The sequence below is a fragment of the Nomascus leucogenys genome, chromosome 2, assembly GCF_006542625.1.
Source record: "Nomascus leucogenys isolate Asia chromosome 2, Asia_NLE_v1, whole genome shotgun sequence".
Lineage (NCBI taxonomy): Eukaryota > Metazoa > Chordata > Mammalia > Primates > Hylobatidae > Nomascus > Nomascus leucogenys.
This window is the reverse complement of record NC_044382.1, coordinates 37,281,143-37,299,873: the sequence shown is the minus strand read 5'-3', so window position 1 is coordinate 37,299,873 and position 18,731 is coordinate 37,281,143. Positions and strand designations below refer to the sequence as shown.

Sequence of the window (18,731 nt, the reverse complement as noted above, 5' to 3'; positions counted from 1 at the left end):
GCATCCTTTTTGCATACAATTCTCTGATTTCACACTGCTATGTGGAAGATATAGCATTTTAATTTAACTTTCATTGCTCAATAGGGATCCTGAGGAGGCCATAGAGGGTGAAATTAAGAACATTTGGGATTCTGCTTTTGTCTTTTTTGTTAAATTTTCTAATGACTAAGGCTGAAAGTAAATACGGGTTGGGAAGACAGATAAATTTGTACATGTTCCCGAGAACAGGAGCAAGAGATATATGACAAAGCTATTTCAGTGGCTCTTTAATGTATAAGGAGGCAAACACTTGAAACTCTGAAAACTCTGAAATTGAGAGGCAAAATAAAGTCAAGAAAGAAATGCCATTTCTGCAGATCAGAATATAAGCACCAACCACAGCTGTAAAAAAGAAAAGAATCTATGCAACGAAGTAAGGGAAATTATATAAACAAAGGATCATTGGAGGTACTGATGAGTTCATTTAGTTCAATGAAAATAGTGACGTATTAGGTAGATCTCTTAATTTTATTACTAGCATTCTACTAAATGTGGTAGTATAAAGTCAAAAAGCATTCCGAAGTTTCTCAAGACCCTTATAATTCCATGGCTTTTTTCAGGTCAGTCAACATTTGTTCAATGATAGGTCTATGGAAGGAAAGCACACTCTTTAGGGTCATAGTTATTAACTATTAAACCATTGAAACTATTATTTTATATTTGTGGTAATGAGAGTCAAAATTATTGTGCATTCATCTCAAATAATTCTATTATTTTGAAAAATACAGGTTTTTCTTAAATAGCTACTCTTGACATTGTAGCTATTGTGAGAAAATATTTTTAAATATAATTATCTAAAAGCAATACAGGACACCCTGGATGATGGTAATGACTAGGGCAATGGTTGCATTCCAGTACTTAAGTATGAAATGAGGAATTATTACTTTCTAGGTGAATATAGGCTAGAATTGAAGACAAAAAATTTGTTGCTTATCTTCAGTATTTCCAGCTTCATAGATAATTACTCTTAAAAGGAACAAGAATGACTGCCTCTGGATGGAGGAATTGGATAGCAATGGGCCGTGGGATAGGAGACCTATAAACCTTCATGCCATATTCTTTTGTGCCTTTTTAAATTTTGAAGAAAAAATATTCATTTATTCAAGATATATGTAAATTCAGTAAATAAAAAGATATGATAGTTATGACCACGTGGAAATATATTTCCTGATGTAAAAGGAGTCACTGAGGAAAAAGATTAAAATATTTTGGCTGTCAACTCGTAGTTTAAAAAATTCCTTGAAAGAGATAAAGTCAAGCTGCAGTCCCACACAGGGCCTCTGGGCGCCGCCGTCGGCCAGTGCAGAGCAAGCGCTGACGCCGGGGATCCCTCAGCCTCTAGCCTGGGATGCCCTAGGCAGCCAACAACAGAAAGAAGAAAACCAGCTCCCACACAGAGGCTCCCGGCTGCGCAGACCTTGTTCACCACACCGGATTCCCAGCTCCGAGACCCGGGACGACTCCTGTCCTGGGCCGAATGCTCTTTTAGCGCGGTAGAGTGCACTTTCTCCAACTGGAAAGGCGGGGACCCAGCGAGAACCCGAGCGAACGATGGGAGGGAGCTGCGCGCAGAGGCGCCGGGCCGGCCCGCGGCAGGTACTATTTCCTTTGCTGCTGCCTTTGTTCTACCCCACGTTGTGTGAGCCGATCCGCTACTCGATTCCGGAGGAGCTGGCCAAGGGCTCCGTGGTGGGGAACCTCGCTAAGGATCTAGGGCTCAGTGTCCTGGATGTGTCGGCTCGCAAGCTGCGAGTTAGCGCGGAGAAGCTGCACTTCAGCGTAGACGCGGAGAGCGGGGACTTACTTGTGAAGGACCGAATAGACCGTGAGCAAATATGCAAAGAGAGAAGAAGATGTGAGTTGCAATTGGAAGCTGTGGTGGAAAATCCTTTAAATGTTTTTCATATCATTGTGGTGATTGAGGATGTTAATGACCATGCCCCTCAATTCCAGAAAGATGAAATAAACTTAGAAATCAGTGAATCCGTCAGCCCGGGGATGGGAACAATTCTTGAGTCTGCAGAAGATCCTGATATTAGTATGAATTCGCTGAGCAAATACCAACTAAGTCCTAACGAGTATTTCTCATTGGTGGAGAAAGACAATCCTGATGGTGGCAAATATCCAGAATTAGTATTGCAGAAGACTCTGGACCGAGAAACGCAGAGCGCTCACCACTTGGTACTGACCGCCTTAGATGGTGGGGACCCTCCCCGAAGCGGTACTGCTCAGATAAGAATCCTGGTAATAGATGCCAATGACAACCCCCCAGTGTTCAGCCAGGACGTATACAGGGTCAGCCTTCGGGAAGACGTGCCTCCAGGCACCTCCATCCTGAGAGTGAAGGCCACTGACCAGGACGAGGGCATCAACTCAGAGATCACTTATTCCTTCCTTGGTGTGGCTGACAAAGCTCAGCACGTGTTCTCTCTGGATTACACTACAGGAAACATTCTAACTCAGCAGCCTTTGGATTTTGAAGAAGTAGAAAGATATACGATGAATATAGAAGCAAAAGACCGAGGATCTCTCTCAACACGGTGTAAAGTAATTATAGAAGTTCTAGACGAAAACGACAACAGCCCAGAAATAATCATCACGTCACTCTCTGATCAGATTATGGAGGATTCCCCTTCAGGAGTGGTTGTTGCCCTCTTCAAAACACGGGACCGAGACTCAGGGGAAAATGGGGAAGTCAGGTGTAGTTTAAGTAGAGGTGTTCCATTTAAGATTCATTCTTCTTCTAATAATTACTACAAGCTAGTAACAGATGAGGCCCTGGATCGGGAGCAGACCCCAGAGTACAACGTCACCATCGCAGCCACCGACAGGGGCAAGCCTCCGCTATCCTCCAGCAAAACCATCACCCTGCACATTACTGACGTCAATGACAACGCGCCGGTTTTCGGACAGTCAGCTTACCTGGTCCACGTGCCAGAAAACAACCAGCCGGGTGCCTCCATAGCGCAAGTCAGTGCCTCTGACCCAGACTTCGGGCCCAACGGCCGTGTCTCCTACTCTCTCATTGCCAGCGACCTGGAGTCACGAACGCTGTCGTCCTACGTGTCCGTGAGCGCGCAGAGCGGGGTGGTGTTCGCGCAGCGCGCCTTCGACCACGAGCAGCTGCGCGCCTTCGAGCTCACGCTGCAGGCCCGCGACCAGGGCTCGCCCGCGCTCAGCGCCAACGTGAGCCTGCGCGTGTTGGTGGGCGACCGTAACGACAACGCACCGCGGGTGCTGTACCCTGCGCTGGGTCCCGACGGCTCCGCGCTCTTCGACACAGTGCCGCGGGCCGCGCAGCCAGGCTACCTGGTGACCAAGGTGGTGGCCGTGGACGCCGACTCCGGGCACAATGCCTGGCTGTCCTACCACGTGGTGCAGGCCAGTGAGCCCGGGCTCTTCAGCCTGGGGCTGCGAACAGGCGAGGTGCGCATGGTGCGTGCTTTGGTTGACAAGGACTCGGTCCGCCAGCGCCTGCTAGTCGCTGTAAGAGATGGAGGACAGCCACCCCTTTCAGCCACTGCCACGCTGCACCTGGTGTTCGCAGATAGCTTGCAAGAGGTACTGCCGGATTTCAGCGACCATCCCACACCCTCTGACTCCCAGGCTGAGATGCAGTTTTACCTGGTGGTGGCCTTGGCCTTGATTTCTGTGCTCTTTCTCCTCGCGGTGATTCTAGTTATTGCTCTACGCCTACGACAGTCTTTCAGCCCTACTGCAGGGGGCTGCTTTGAGTCAGTTCTCTGCTCCAAGTCCGGACCTGTGGGTTCCCCCAACTACAGTGAGGGAACGTTGCCCTGTGCCTATAATTTTTGTGTGCCTGGGGATCAAATGAATCCAGAATTTAATTTTTTCACATCTGTTGATCATTGTCCAGCCACACAAGATAACCTCAACAAAGACAGCATGCTACTGGCTAGCATTTTAACTCCCAGCATTGAAGGAGATAAGATTCTTAAACAGGTAAGTATTTAAAAATGTATTTAATCCTTTTTATATTACAATATGCCAATATATTCCAATATAGTGGTATTATTTTAAGATTCTAGATAACCTCTTCACAGAGTTGCCAAAATATAGGTCAAATTTATGGTTATCATTATTAAAACAAAAGTTTAAATTAAATGCCTCAGTCTTCCTACTATTCAAAGACATTTTAAAGCAAACTACATGGGTAATCTCCGGTGACATTTTTACGAAATAAAATACCTTTCGGTTAAAAATATGAAGTACAGGTATATTTTTACGGCATGGTATTTTAATTGAAACCCTGATGCTACTCAATTTTTCTCAAGTATTTCATCTTCATTTACTCAATAAAAGAACACTTGTAAGAATTATAGTTAGGCATCCTACCTGATGATTTTATCGGGACCGTATTATTTCCACTTCCAGAAATGTCGTTCCTTTCAGTCGGTTAAAATCAACTGGCACCAACTATAACCTACAACTTTTCAGCTCCAGTAACATTTTGAAAACTTTTTAAAAATTAAGCAAGCCCTTTTAATAATTACTCCTTTCGTGGGTGTTCTTGGTAAAGTTTTAACATCACATAATATAAGTATTGTGTATCATCGTTTTTAAGCTGTACAAATACGTGTGATTCACAAAGAAGTGAGCGTAAATATAATCATTTCTTCTAGAATTTCTTAGTCGTTGCAATAATAAGAATGGGCTCTAGGCGCCGCTGTTCACCAATCAGGGAATGGGAAGCTGCGCGCCACTGAGTCCCTCCCTCCCCCGCTTCTACCACACAAAGCGGAATGAGATGGATATTCACAGATCCTGACACTGGAGACTTAGAAGTATTTTCCTTCGCTTTCTGATATATTTTGGATGCAGTCGGCCTAGGACTTCATAGATACATAAGCCGATTCACAACCAACCAGCTCGAGAAACCGCGGAATATCGGCTTAGAGCCTGCCATGGCGAATCGGCTACAGAGCCTGGACCGCAGTCGGCTGGTGCTGCTGTGCATTTTCCTGGGGACGCTGCGGGGATTCCGGGCCAGGCAGATCCGATATTCGGTGCCAGAAGAGACCGAAAAAGGCTCCTTCGTGGGCAATATCTCCAAGGACCTGGGGCTGGAGCCCCGGGAGCTGGCGAAGCGCGGAGTGCGCATCGTCTCCAGAGGGAAGACACAGCTTTTCGCTGTGAATCCGCGAAGAGGCAGCTTGATCACGGCAGGCAGGATAGACCGGGAGGAGCTCTGTGAAACGGTGCCCTCCTGTTTTTTAAATATGGAACTTCTCGTGGAAGACACCTTGAAGATTTACGGAGTGGAGGTGGAAATAATAGATATTAATGATAATGCCCCCAGCTTCCAGGAAGACGAAGTGGAGATAAAAGTCAGTGAGCACGCAATTCCTGGGGCGCGATTTGCTCTTCCTAATGCTAGGGATCCAGATGTGGGCGTGAACTCCCTCCAGAGCTACCAGCTCAGCCCTAACAATTACTTTTCCTTGCAACTGCGGGGCAGAACGGATGGGGCCAAGAATCCAGAGCTAGTACTGGAGGGAAGCCTGGACCGAGAGAAAGAGGCGGCTCACCTGCTCCTCCTCACAGCTTTAGATGGAGGCGATCCCATCCGAAAGGGCGCAGTTCCCATTCGTGTGGTGGTCCTCGATGTAAATGATCACATCCCAATGTTTACACAGTCCGTATATCGCGTGAGTGTTCCAGAAAACATCAGCTCCGGAACTCGGGTGCTGATGGTTAATGCAACGGATCCAGACGAGGGAATCAACGGGGAAGTAATGTATTCATTTCGGAGCGTGGAAAGCAAGGCTTCTGAAATATTCCAATTGGATTCACAAACTGGAGAAGTTCAAGTACGGGGGTCTCTGGATTTTGAAAAATATAGATTCTATGAGATGGAAATTCAAGGCCAAGATGGTGGAGGTCTCTTTACCACTGCGACGATGTTGATCACTGTTGTGGATGTGAATGATAACGCTCCAGAAATAACTATCACCTCTTCTATTAATTCAATTCTGGAAAACTCTCCTCCAGGTACGGTCATTGCTCTTCTAAATGTGCAAGATCAAGATTCTGGAGAAAATGGTCAAGTCTCCTGCTTTATTCCTAACCACCTGCCTTTTAAATTAGAAAAGACTTATGGAAACTATTACAAATTGATAACAAGCAGCGTGCTGGACAGGGAGTTGGTCCAGAGCTACAATATAACGTTGACAGCCACAGACCAGGGAAGCCCGCCTTTGTCTGCAGAAACTCATATCTGGCTGAATGTGGCAGATGACAACGATAACCCTCCCGTTTTTCCTCACTCCTCTTACTCTGCCTACGTTCCCGAAAACAACCCCAGGGGTGCCTCCATCTTCTCAGTGACCGCCCTCGACCCGGACAGCAAACAGAATGCCCTGGTCACTTACTCTCTGACGGATGACACTGTCCAAGGGGTGCCTCTGTCCTCCTATGTCTCTATTAACTCCAACACTGGTGTTCTCTATGCCCTACAATCCTTCGACTATGAGCAGTTTCCAGACTTACAACTGAGAGTGATAGCACGTGACAGCGGGGACCCGCCCCTCAGCAGCAACGTGTCGCTGAGCCTGTTCGTGCTGGATCAGAACGACAATGCGCCCGAGATCCTGTACCCTGCCCTCCCCACAGACGGCTCCACTGGCGTGGAGCTGGCGCCCCGCTCTGCAGAACCTGGCTACCTGGTGACCAAGGTGGTTGCGGTGGACAAAGATTCAGGCCAGAACGCCTGGCTGTCCTACCGCCTGCTTAAGGCCAGCGAGCCGGGACTCTTCGCGGTGGGGGAGCACACAGGCGAGGTGCGCACGGCACGGGCACTGCTGGACAGAGACGCGCTCAAGCAGAGCCTCGTGGTGGCCGTCCAGGACCACGGCCAGCCCCCTCTCTCGGCCACTGTCACGCTCACCGTGGCTGTGGCCGACAGCATCCCCGAAGTCCTGGCGGACCTCGGCAGCCTCGAGTCTCTGGCTAACTCTGAAACCTCAGACCTCACGCTGTACTTGGTGGTGGCGGTGGCCGCGGTCTCCTGCATCTTCCTGGTCTTTGTCATTGTGCTGCTGGCACTCAGGCTGTGGCGCTGGCGTAAGTCACGCCTGCTGCAGGCTTCTGAAGGCAGGTTGGCAGGTATGCCCACCTCACACTTTGTAGGCGTGGACGGGGTACAGGCTTTCCTGCAGACCTATTCCCACGAGGTCTCTCTCATTGCGGACTCTCAGAAGAGTCACCTGATTTTCCCCCAGCCCAACTATGGGGACACGCTCATCAGCCAGGAGAGCTGTGAGAAAAGCGAGCCACTCTTGATAGCTGAAGACTCGGCTATCATTTTAGGCAAATGTGACCCGACAAGTAATCAGGTGAGATTTATTTCTCTGCCTCCTAATTGTTGGTGTTTTGGCACAAGTCTTTTAAGGAGATGTTTTTTGAGCCTGTTATGAAAACTGTTTGGGGGGGCGGCATATATTTAGTTCATATATATTTAGAGCAATACATGTGAGTTTTACTTTGCCTTTCATGAGATTACCATAATCTTTCAGAACGTTTTTGTGAAAGTCATTTTTCAGTCCTGGCATATTTTCTTTTGATTTCAAAGGGGCCATTCAACTATGCTGGTTTGGTTTGGAGTAAGTTGAATTTTAGTATTATTTTTCTATTATCAGTGTATGAAGCTATCAATTTATTATATATAGATACAAATTAATGATTCACAAACACTTTTTATTTCCATTTCAATTTTGCTGTGCCTTCACTGATTTGTAGTTATATTCCACCATTATTTGCTGTTACTGCTAATGTTCAAATTTTGATCCTGTTGATTTAATAGCATGCTCCCTCTAGTGCTCTTTCTCATCTATGTATCTATACACATGCACACACACTATACATGTAAGCTTTTCTCTGAGCAATTTTATTTTATTTTTTTTAATTTTAATTTTTTTTTTTTTTGAGACGGAGTCTCTCTTATTCACCCAGGTTGGAGTGCAGTGGCTCAATCTCGGCTCACTGCAAGCTCCGCCTCCCGAGTTCACGCCATTCTCCTGCCTCAGCCTCTCCGAGTAGCTGGGACTACAGGCGCCCGCCACCACGCCCGGCTAGTTTTTTGTATTTTTAGTAGAGACGGGGTTTCACCGTGGTCTCGATCTCCTGACCTCGTGATCCGCCCACCTCGGCCTCCCAAAGTGCTGGGATTACAAGCGTGAGCCACCGTGCCCGGCCTCTCCGAGCAATTTTATTTTGATTCTTGGTGGCTGGTAATATGCTTAGATCCTGTTGACTATTTCAACTTTGTCTCATTTCTTCATCCTATCAACACAGACATATTGACTGGCTTTTAACTACTGGATTTCCTTGGGAGATAAAATTTAGATCACATTTTTTCTTAAGCTCCAGATGTCTTTTCCATTACTATGGTGAAGTTACATTGACTGTTCTGAGGAAATAATTGAATTATTAAACTGGTATTATTTCCTTTTATTCTTTTACTTTGGTGTCTGTGTTTGTATGTATGGAAGGTTTTTTAATGTAGTAAATCCATACATAAAAATAACTTGATTTTGATTCAGTGCTTCTCAAAAAGCTATTTTCAAATGTGCTAAAGATGTCTACAGATTTATTCAAATAGAGTAGTTTGTGAATATATAAATAGATTGAAGGTATTTGGACTTTAATTAAACAGATTTAGCTAGTATCCTTCTGGCTATTTTTTTGTTCATTTTCAGTGTACTTGGGAGTCATAGATTCCTTCTTTCTTTCTTTATAAGGTCATTCTTATGGCAAATAGTACATTCAGTTCTTTTATTCAGACCAACTTGTTATTGAAGCTTGATATGCCTGACATACATGTTACCTGAAGCAATGTCTAGGAAAGCCAAATGAGGAAAGGAGACTTATCTAGGGTTTTTGATCACAGGAATCATTTCCATAATCAATTCAGTCAACACTCTCACATTACTTCTAGGTATTTGCCCCAAATTACTTGCATATTTATGTTCTCTTTCAAGTTTAGTTTTCTCATTTAGGAATTTACCTTATGTCATTAGTTGTAAACTGACTATCTAGGGCTCGGACAAAAATAATTTCAACTGTAGGAAAGGCAAGTATTCCAACAGATGCCTACATTTTTCTTGAAGTCAAGAAAAATGTTCGGGTATTTTGAGCATCTAGGGATAGGATTTATAATTGTGGAATTCCAAACTGAGAAAAATGATGTAAGGCATTGTACTTTGACTGGAATTAAATAAAAAGGATATGAGGTATTTGGCTGGGAAAAGGAGATTTTTCCATATTATAAAACCTCATCTAAACTGACTTCCCAAGATCTTGGAGAACAAAAAGGAAGGGTTGGCTTTGAAATGTGATATTAAGGAGGTTATGTTGATTTGGAGGTAGTGATAAAGTTCTGTTAAGGTATAACATATAGTCCCATTAAATAGAGGATAAAAATAAAACACCATCACATTTCATGTTATTAATTCCTATGGCAACCTACTAGGCTATACCTTTATATTCTCTTTATGATGAAAGCATGAAACACTTAATAATCCTTTTCAGAAACTTCTTTTATAAGTGATAAGAAGGGTTTGGCTAACTTTATTCTGAATATGCCCTATATAGCTTTCGGTGTTCCTCCAGTTTTCTCTGATAAAACTAGGAGGAAAATTACCTGCACATCAGATTGAAAATAATACTGCGTATCATTTCATAGTGGTCAAAATTTTCCCATACCACTTGATGGGGATGTTTTCCCACATGGTTTTTGTTCTACATCAGAAGAGAAGACTTTGCCTAGTTCTTCCAATATGTGCATTGCTTCTGCTTGGAAAAAACCAAACTTTTAACTTCTCTTTACTGGGTTAATGACTCCCATCTCTAAGGAATCTTCTTTGGTAGTAAACACTGGAAAATAGTCACTACCAAAACTCATAAAATGTCTAGTTTCCTACACATTAGTCCAACACATCTGTCTAAATTCTAAATCCCATTGAATTAGCAAAGGCTTCTGGCTGCAGTTTTCTAAATAGACTCAGAGCCCCGCTGTTGGCCAATGTGCTGCAAGAACTGGAGCCTGGGATCTACCAGGATGATATTCTGTTCAGTCACAGAAGCAAGTCGGAGAGTGGCCAAGACTTGGGCTTTCTGCTCCTGCAAATCTGATTCCATATGGATTGGGGTGCCCTCAAACTGGGAGCATTGAGTTTTCTATGTGTGGAAGTAAATATTTTAAAAGCACTTTGTGAAACATTTTGCACTTTGTGAAACATTTTCTCTTAACGTTGGAGACTGCAGCAACGCACGGGAAGGATGGGAAACAGGGTGAAGCAGAGAAGCAGGACCTGGGGGCAGCAAGCACTCTTCCCTTTCCTGCTGCCTTGGTTCTGCGGGGCGCCCTCGGAGCAGATCCACTACTCTATTCCAGAAGAAACGGTCCAGGGCTCCGTGGTGGGGAACCTTGCTGAGGACATGGGGCTGCATGTTCAGGATTTATTGACCTGAAACCTTAGAGTTAGTGCAGAGAAACAATACTTTACTGTGAACACGGAGAATGGGAACATACTTGTGAGCGACAGAATAGATCGAGAGTGACTCTGTCCGCAAAATCCTCTGTGTCGTACCCTTAGAGATTGTAGCAGAGAATCCTCTAAATGTTTTTCACATAAATGTGATGATAGAAGATATAAATGATAATCCACCTCATTTTCCCCAAAATAGCATTGTTTTACAAATCAATGAACTAGCAATTCCAGGCATTTAGTTTGGCCTGGAATCTGCTATAGATGCAGATGTAGGGCCTCACTCTCTCCAGAGTTACCAGCTCAGTTCTAATGAACATTTCTGTCTGATGATGGACAAGACTAAAGGCAAGAACGCTCCAGAATTACTGCTGGAGAAGCCCCTGGACCAGGAGCAACAGAGCTCTCATCTCCTAGTCCTGAAAGCAATGGACGTGGGTGACCCAGTCCTAACTGGCACTGCTGCAATTCAAATTGAGGTCACTGATGCCAACGCTAATGCCCCAGTTTTTAGCCAGGATGTATACAAAGTCAGCCTTAGAGAGAATGTGCCCCCAGGCACCTCTGTACTAAAGGCGACAGCCACTGACCAGGATGAGGGTGTCAATGCGGAGATCACTTACTCTTTCAAATCCCTACGAGATGATATTGGAAATATGTTTGTGCTAGACCATCAAAATGGGGAAATTAAATCCAAAGACTTAATAGACTTCGAAATTCGTAGCAGTTATACCATGAGCATAGAAGCTAAGGATGGTGGAGGCATGACCAGTGAATGTAAAATTATACTAGCAATCCTAGATGAGAACGACAATGCTCCAGACGTGGTTTTTACTTCGGTGTCCAGTTCTGTAACTGAGGACGCAGAACCCTGGACGGTGATCACTCTGTTCAAAACACATGATACAGATTCGAGAGAAAATGGGGAGGTTACATGCCTCATAAACTAAAGAGTTCCTTTTAGAATCGAATCTTCCGCCAATAATTACTATAAGCTTGTAACAGATGGGACCCTGGATTGGGAGCGGATCCCGGAGTACAACGTCACCATCACTGCCACTGACAGAGGCAAGCCTCCTCTCTCATCCCGCACAAGCGTCACCCTACGCATTGGTGAAATCAACGACAATGCTCCGGTTTTCCACCAGGTCTCCTACGCGGTCCACGTGGCAGAAAACAACCTTCCCGGAGCCTCCATCGCACAAGTCAGCGCCTCTGACCTGGACCTAGGGCTGAATGGCCGAGTCTCCTACTCCATCGTTACCAGTGACTTGGAGCTGCAGGCGCTGTCGTCCTACGTGTCCGTGAGCGCACAGAGCGGGGTGGTGGTCGCGCAGCGCGCCTTCGACCACGAGCAGCTGTGCGCCTTCGAGCTCACGCTGCAGGCCCACGACCAGGGCTCGCCCGCGCTCAGCGCCAACGTGAGCTTGCGCATGTTGGTGGACGACCTCAATGACAATGTGCCGCGGGTGCTGTACCCCGCGCTGGGGCCCGATGGCTCCGCACTCTTCGATATGGTGCCACGCGCTGTAGAGTCCGGCTACCTCGTGACCAAGGTGGTGGCGGTGGACGCAGATTCGGGACACAACGCTTGGCTGTTCTACCACGTGCTGCAGGCCATCGAGCCCGGGCTTTTCAGCCTGGGGCTGCAGACGGGCAACCTGCTGGTTGCTGTGCGTGAGGGAGGACAGCCGCCGCTCTCTGCGCCGCTACACTTCACCTAGTCTTCGCAGACAGCCTGCAGGAGGCACTGCCAGACTTCAGTGACGGTCCTGTGCCCTCTGATTCCCAGGCAAAGCTGCAGATTTACCTGGTCGTGGCCTTGGCCTTGATTTCTATGCTCTTCTTCCTCGCAGTGATTTTGGTGGTCACCTTGCACCTGCGATGCTCTTCCAGCACCTCTGCCTGGGGTTGCTTTCACCCTGGTCTCTGTTCTAAGACTAGACCAGGGGTTTCTCCCAACTACAATGAGGGAACTTTGCTGCATTCCTGCAATCTGTATGTTCCCTCGGATTCTAGAAAAAGAAGATTTAATTTTCTCACCATGACACCAGGAAGAGTCCCCCCACAAGATCTTTCTAATGAAGTTTCTCTGGTAGCAAGCTTCACTGAAGAGAATAACAAGATAAGCTCTAACTCTGTTGCTCCTACTCACGTGAGTTCCAATTAATGTCTTTCATTTACAAATGGGTGTGGTTTAATTTTCAAACCAATATTTTGGCAAGAAAATCTTAAACATATTATATCTACTATTGCTTCAGGTTTATTTGCCCACTCTTAATATTTCCTGTTCCTTTCTGGGTGGGCCAGTAACTTCATTATTAGCTTTCATGTATTTTTGAAACATTTTGACCATTTTTACAGCAGACTTTTTTTTTTTTTTTTGACAGAGTCTCGCTCTGTGGTCCAGGCTGGAGTGCAGTGGCGTGATCTCGGCTCACTGCAAGCTCCGCCTTCCGGGTTCTGGCCATTCTCCTGCCTCAGCCTCCCGGGTAGCTGGGACTACAGGCGCCCGCCACCACGCCCGGCTAAATTTTTGTATTTTTAGTACAGACGGGGTTTCACCGTGTTAGCCAGGATGGTCTCGATCTCCCGACCTTGTGATTCGCCCGCCTCGGCCTCCCAAAGTGCTGGGATTATAGGCGTGAGCCACTGCGCCCGGCCCGGAGACATTCTTTATACACACACACACACACACACACACACACACGTGTGAAAAGTGGGTATTATGATACTGCTGTCACTGAGATATTTTAATTGAGGAATAAATTTTTTTCCTGTGGTGTTTCTTGGGACATCAATATTTGAGTATATAAGGCTTTTTCTTTAATCCATTAGCTATAAATTTTGAAGAAAATGCGTGAGAAAATGGAGAAAATGCTTTTTTTAAAAAAAAAAATTGAGATTAAGGTCTCACTATGTTGCCCAGGCTGGACTCAAACTCTTGGGCTGCAGCGATCCTCCCACCTCAATCTTCAGAGTAGCTGAGACTACAGTTGCCTGACACTGTGCCTGGCAGAGAAAAAAGCTTAAAAAAATAAGAACATGGTAATGATTTGATAATATTCAGTTACATTTACTTGTGATTCTTGTAATTCAAGTAAACTCAATTTTATGTCTGATATTTTCTCACGGCTACCTATATATTTCTTCCCAATTTAAAATATATTATTTATTTTATGCCTAGCAAATATCTTATCTTTATAGTATAAATATTTACGCTCATGAAAGTACAGTAGCCAGTTATTTCTTAGGGAGAATTTTTTCCCTATATTTTGATGGGCTTCCGAAAGTATTACCAGTAATTCTCAGTAATTACAATTAGGTCAGTTACCCAGGAAAAGGTAAGTCTGTAACATTCTTTGGACTACCAATTTTCTTTTACTAAGTTGCCTCAACAATAAATATTTTTGAAATATAATGTATTAATAGAATTCTGGAGTACTTCCATTATTTCCAGTCAATGCAAGTTGGAATGCTTCTACTTTATGCTAAAAATATTGTTTCTTTTTCACTTGGATTCTTGTTAAGTGTGATTCTGATAATGTGTACAATCACATATCATTTTTAGGTTTCCATAATATCATGAACATTTGATTTTTAAGCGTTAAATGTCAACAACCTGGTAATCCTTCCATTCAGGATCGTTCAAGCAATCTGTTTAAAAATGTTTTTCCCCAAATTATAGCTGAATCAGAAAGTTTAAATTATTATATTATATGATTTGTCAAAAAGAGAAACTCCTAGGGAGACATCCCCCATAATAGGTGTGTTGGGGGAACAGTAATCTCAAAGCAGATGCACTAGCGTTATAAGATTAAAATCATTGTTTATAGAAACTTCTAATTCATTTAAAAGCTCATCGGGGAAAAAAAGCTCATTGGGGGAAAAAAAAAAGGAAGCTCACTGAAGTTTCTACTAAAGCTAATACTGTAGATTTCCATCCCCTTTTGAAGAACAGTAGGTGGAGCTATTTAAGATATAAAAACGAAATATCCTTTCTGGGAGTTCAAAGTTGTGCAGTAATTGGTTAGGACTCTGAGCGCCGCTGTTCACCAATCGGGGAGAGAAAAGCGGAGATCCTGCTCGCCTTGCACGCGCCTGAAGCACAAAGCAGATAGCTAGGAATGAACCATCCCTGCGACTATGAGGAAACAACAGAGGAGCTCTGACTTCCCAACTGCCCCATTCTATGGGCGAAGGAACTGCTCCTGACTTCAGTGGTTAAGGGCAGAATTGAAAATAATTCTGGAGGAAGATGAGAATGATTCCTGCGCGACTGCACCGGGACTGCAAAGGGCTTGTCCTGCTGGGAATCCTCCTGGGGACTCTGTGGGAGACCGGATGCACCCAGATACGCTATTCAGTTCCGGAAGAGCTGGAGAAAGGCTCTAGGGTGGGCGACATCTCCAGGGACCTGGGGCTGGAGCCCCGGGAGCTGGCGGAGCGCGGAGCCCTCATCATCCCCAGAGGTAGGACGCAGCTTTTCGCCCTGAACCCGCGCAGCGGCAGCTTGGTCACGGCGGGCAGGATAGACCGGGAGGAGCTCTGTATGGGGGCCATCAAGTGTCAATTAAATCTAGACATTCTGATGGAGGATAAAGTGAAAATATATGCAGTAGAAGTAGAAGTAAGGGACATTAACGACAATGCCCCCTACTTTCGTGAAAGTGAATTAGAAATAAAAATTAGCGAAAACGCAGCCACTGAGATGCGGTTCCCTCTACCCCACGCCTGGGATCCGGATATCGGGAAGAACTCTCTGCAGAGCTACGAGCTCAGCCCGAATACTCACTTCTCCCTGATCGTGCAAAATGGAGCCGACGGTAGTAAGTACCCCGAATTGGTGCTGAAACGCGCCCTGGACCGCGAAGAAAAGGCTGCTCACCACCTGGTCCTTACGGCCTCCGACGGGGGCGACCCGATGCGCACAGGCACCGCGCGCATCTGCGTGACGGTTCTGGATGCGAACGACAACGCACCAGCGTTTGCTCAGCCCGAGTACCGCGCGAGCGTTCCGGAGAATCTGGCCGTGGGCACGCAGCTGCTTGTAGTCAACGCTACCGACCCTGACGAAGGAGTCAATGCGGAAGTGAGGTATTCCTTCCGGTATGTGGACGACAAGGCGGCCCAAGTTTTCAAACTAGATTGTAATTCAGGGACAATATCAACAATAGGGGAGTTGGACCACGAGGATTCAGGATTCTACCAGATGGAAGTGCAAGCAATGGATAATGCAGGATATTCTGCGCGAGCCAAAGTCCTGATAACGGTTCTGGACGTGAACGACAATGCCCCAGAAGTGGTCCTCACCTCTCTCGCCAGCTCGGTTCCCGAAAACTCTCCCAGAGGGACATTAATTGCCCTTTTAAATGTAAATGACCAAGATTCTGAGGAAAACGGACAGGTGATCTGTTTCATCCAAGAAAATCTGCCCTTTAAATTAGAAAAATCTTACAGAAATTACTATAGTTTAGTCACAGACATAGTCTTGGATAGGGAACAGGTTCCTAGCTACAACATCACAGTGACCGCCACTGACAGGGGAACCCCGCCCCTATCCACGGAAACTCATATCTCGCTGAACGTGGCAGACACCAACGACAACCCGCCGGTCTTCCCTCAGGCTTCCTATTCCGCTTATATCCCAGAGAACAATCCCAGAGGAGTTTCCTTCGTCTCTGTGACCGCCCACGACCCCGACTGTGAGGAGAACGCCCAGATCACTTATTCCCTGGCTGAGGACACCATCCAAGGGGCACCCGTATCGTCCTACGTGTCCATCAACTCCGACACTGGGGTACTGTATGCGCTGAGCTCCTTCGACTACGAGCAGTTCCGAGACTTGCAAGTGAAAGTGCTGGCGCGGGACAACGGGCACCCGCCCCTCAGCAGCAACGTGTCGTTGAGCCTGTTTGTGCTGGACCAGAACGACAATGCGCCCGAGATCCTGTACCCCGCCCTCCCCAGAGATGGTTCCACTGGCGTGGAGCTGGCGCCCCGCTCCGCAGAGCCTGGCTACCTGGTGACCAAGGTGGTGGCGGTGGACAGAGACTCGGGCCAGAACGCCTGGCTGTCCTACCGCCTGCTCAAGGCCAGCGAGCCGGGCCTCTTCGCGGTGGGGCTGCACACGGGCGAGGTGCGCACGGCGCGAGCCCTGCTGGACAGAGACGCGCTCAAGCAGAGCCTCGTGGTTGCCGTCCAGGACCACGGCCAGCCCCCTCTCTCCGCCACTGTCACGCTCACCGTGGCCGTGGCCGTGGCCGACAGCATTCCCCAAGTCCTGGCGGACCTCGGCAGCCTCGAGTCTCCAGCTAATTCTGAATCCTCAGACCTCACTCTGTACCTGGTGGTGGCGGTGGCCGCGGTTTCCTGCGTCTTCCTGGCCTTCGTCATTGTGCTGCTGGCGCTCAGGCTGCGGCGCTGGCACAAGTCACGCCTGCTGCAGGATTCAGGAGGCGGCTTGACAGGAAAGCTGGCGTCGCACTTTGTGGGCGTGGACGGGGTGCAGGCTTTCCTGCAGACTTATTCCCACGAGGTTTCCCTCACCACGGACTCGCGGAAGAATCACCTGATCTTCCCCCAGCCCAACTATGCAGACACGCTCGTCAGCCGGGAGAGCTTTGAAAAAAGCGAGCCCCTTTTGCTGTCAGGTGATTCGGTATTTTCTAAAGACAGTCATGGGTTAATCCAGGTAAGTTTATATCAAATCTTCTTTTTTTTTTTTTTTAATTCCTCTGTCGCCCAAGCTGGAATGCAGCGGCACGATCATAGCTCACTGCAGCCTCAAACTCCTAGGCTCAAGCAATTCTCCCAACTTCGCCTCCAGTGTAACAGGGACTACAGGTGCAAGCCATCTGCTATCTGTCTGTCTGTCTGTCTGTCTGTCTGTTTATTTATTACTTTCTTGTAGAGACAGGAGTCTCGCTATGTTGACCAGGCTGATCTGGAACTTGGGCTCAGGCGAGCCTCCTGCTTCTCCCTCCCAAAGTGCTAGGATTACAGGCGTGAACCACAGTGCTCCGCCCTTATCAGATATTCTTTTCTGGCTGGGCGCGGTGGCTCACGCCTGTAATTCCAGCACTTTGGGAGGCCGAGGCGGGTGGATCGCCTGAGGTTGGGAGTTCGAGACCAGCCTGACCAACATGGAGAAACCCTGTCTATACTAAAAAAAATACAAAATTAGCCAGGAGTGGTGGTGCATGTCTGTAATCCCAGCTACTTGGGAGGCTGAGTCAGGAGAATTGCTTTAACCTGGGAGGTGGAGGTTGCAATGATCCGAGATTGTGCCATTGCACTCCAGCCTGGGCAACAAGAGCAAAACTCCATCTCAAAAAACAACAAAAAAAACTTTATCCTCTAGTTTCACCCACTGATGACAGTTGCTTTAATCACTTATTATAATCGCTTCCAAATGAAGATTTTATAATTCCATGTTTCTTCTATAGTTGTTAATTGGCTTTCTACCTTGAAGAAGAATTTTATATTCTCTATATATGTTTGTTTCTATGATTCTGGAAGCATGGTTTTCTATTTATTCAATGGCCTGTAATCTGTAAATATCAATTATTTATTTTGATGCTGAAATAGTCCCAGGATTGGCCTTTGGGATTCCCTTTAGACTGATTTCTGTGTCCTTTCTGTTACAGCAAGCTTGAGATTATATCCAAGATTTGTAATTCCAGTGTACTTACTTCTGTCAGTGTACCCAAAGTATGATTTCTGGACTAGATGACTTGGGCATTGTGGGGGAGGTGGAAATTAGAGGTATTCTCTGTTTTTCCTGTAGGATCTTGCATTTCTTCCTCTTGCTGCTTGTCTCTTTGTGTTGGGAACAGGCCCCCCAAAATCTGGCCATAAACTGGCCCCAAAACTGGCCATAAACAAAATCTCTACAGCACTGTGACATGTTCATGATGGCCGTAATGCCCATGCTGGAAGGTTGTGGATTTACCGAAATGAGGGCAAGGAACATCTGGCCTGCCCAGGGCAGAAAACCGCTTAAAAGTGTTCTTAAACCACAAACAATAGCATGAGCGATTTGTGCCCTAAGGACATGCCCCTGCTGCAGATAACTAGCCCAACCCATCCCTTTATTTCCGCCCATCCCTTCATTTCTCATAAGGGATACTTTTAGTTAATCTAATATCTATAGAAACGATGCTAATGACTGGCTTGCGTTAA

General features: G+C 46.4%; 1 protein-coding gene and 1 pseudogene across 19 annotated transcripts in view; both read left to right on the top strand.

The window, feature by feature from the left end:
* Positions 1-18,731, top strand: part of LOC100590761 (protocadherin gamma-C4) — a 181,074-nt gene that overhangs the window by 86,030 nt on the left and 76,313 nt on the right. Inside the window, exon 1 of one of the 19 annotated variants that reach the window (XM_012504811.2) lies at positions 885-4,002. The exons of 16 other annotated variants lie outside the window; for them this stretch is intronic. In XM_012504811.2, coding sequence (XP_012360265.2) covers positions 1,591-4,002 — 2,412 coding nt within the window. In that variant the 5' untranslated portion in view covers positions 885-1,590. Of the gene's footprint in view, positions 1-884; positions 4,003-4,113; positions 7,395-14,181; positions 17,242-18,731 lie in introns of those variants that run through there. 2 more of the 19 variants (XM_012504804.2, XM_030827495.1) reach the window with 2 other exon arrangements.
* Positions 9,264-12,926, top strand: LOC115838310 (annotated as a pseudogene).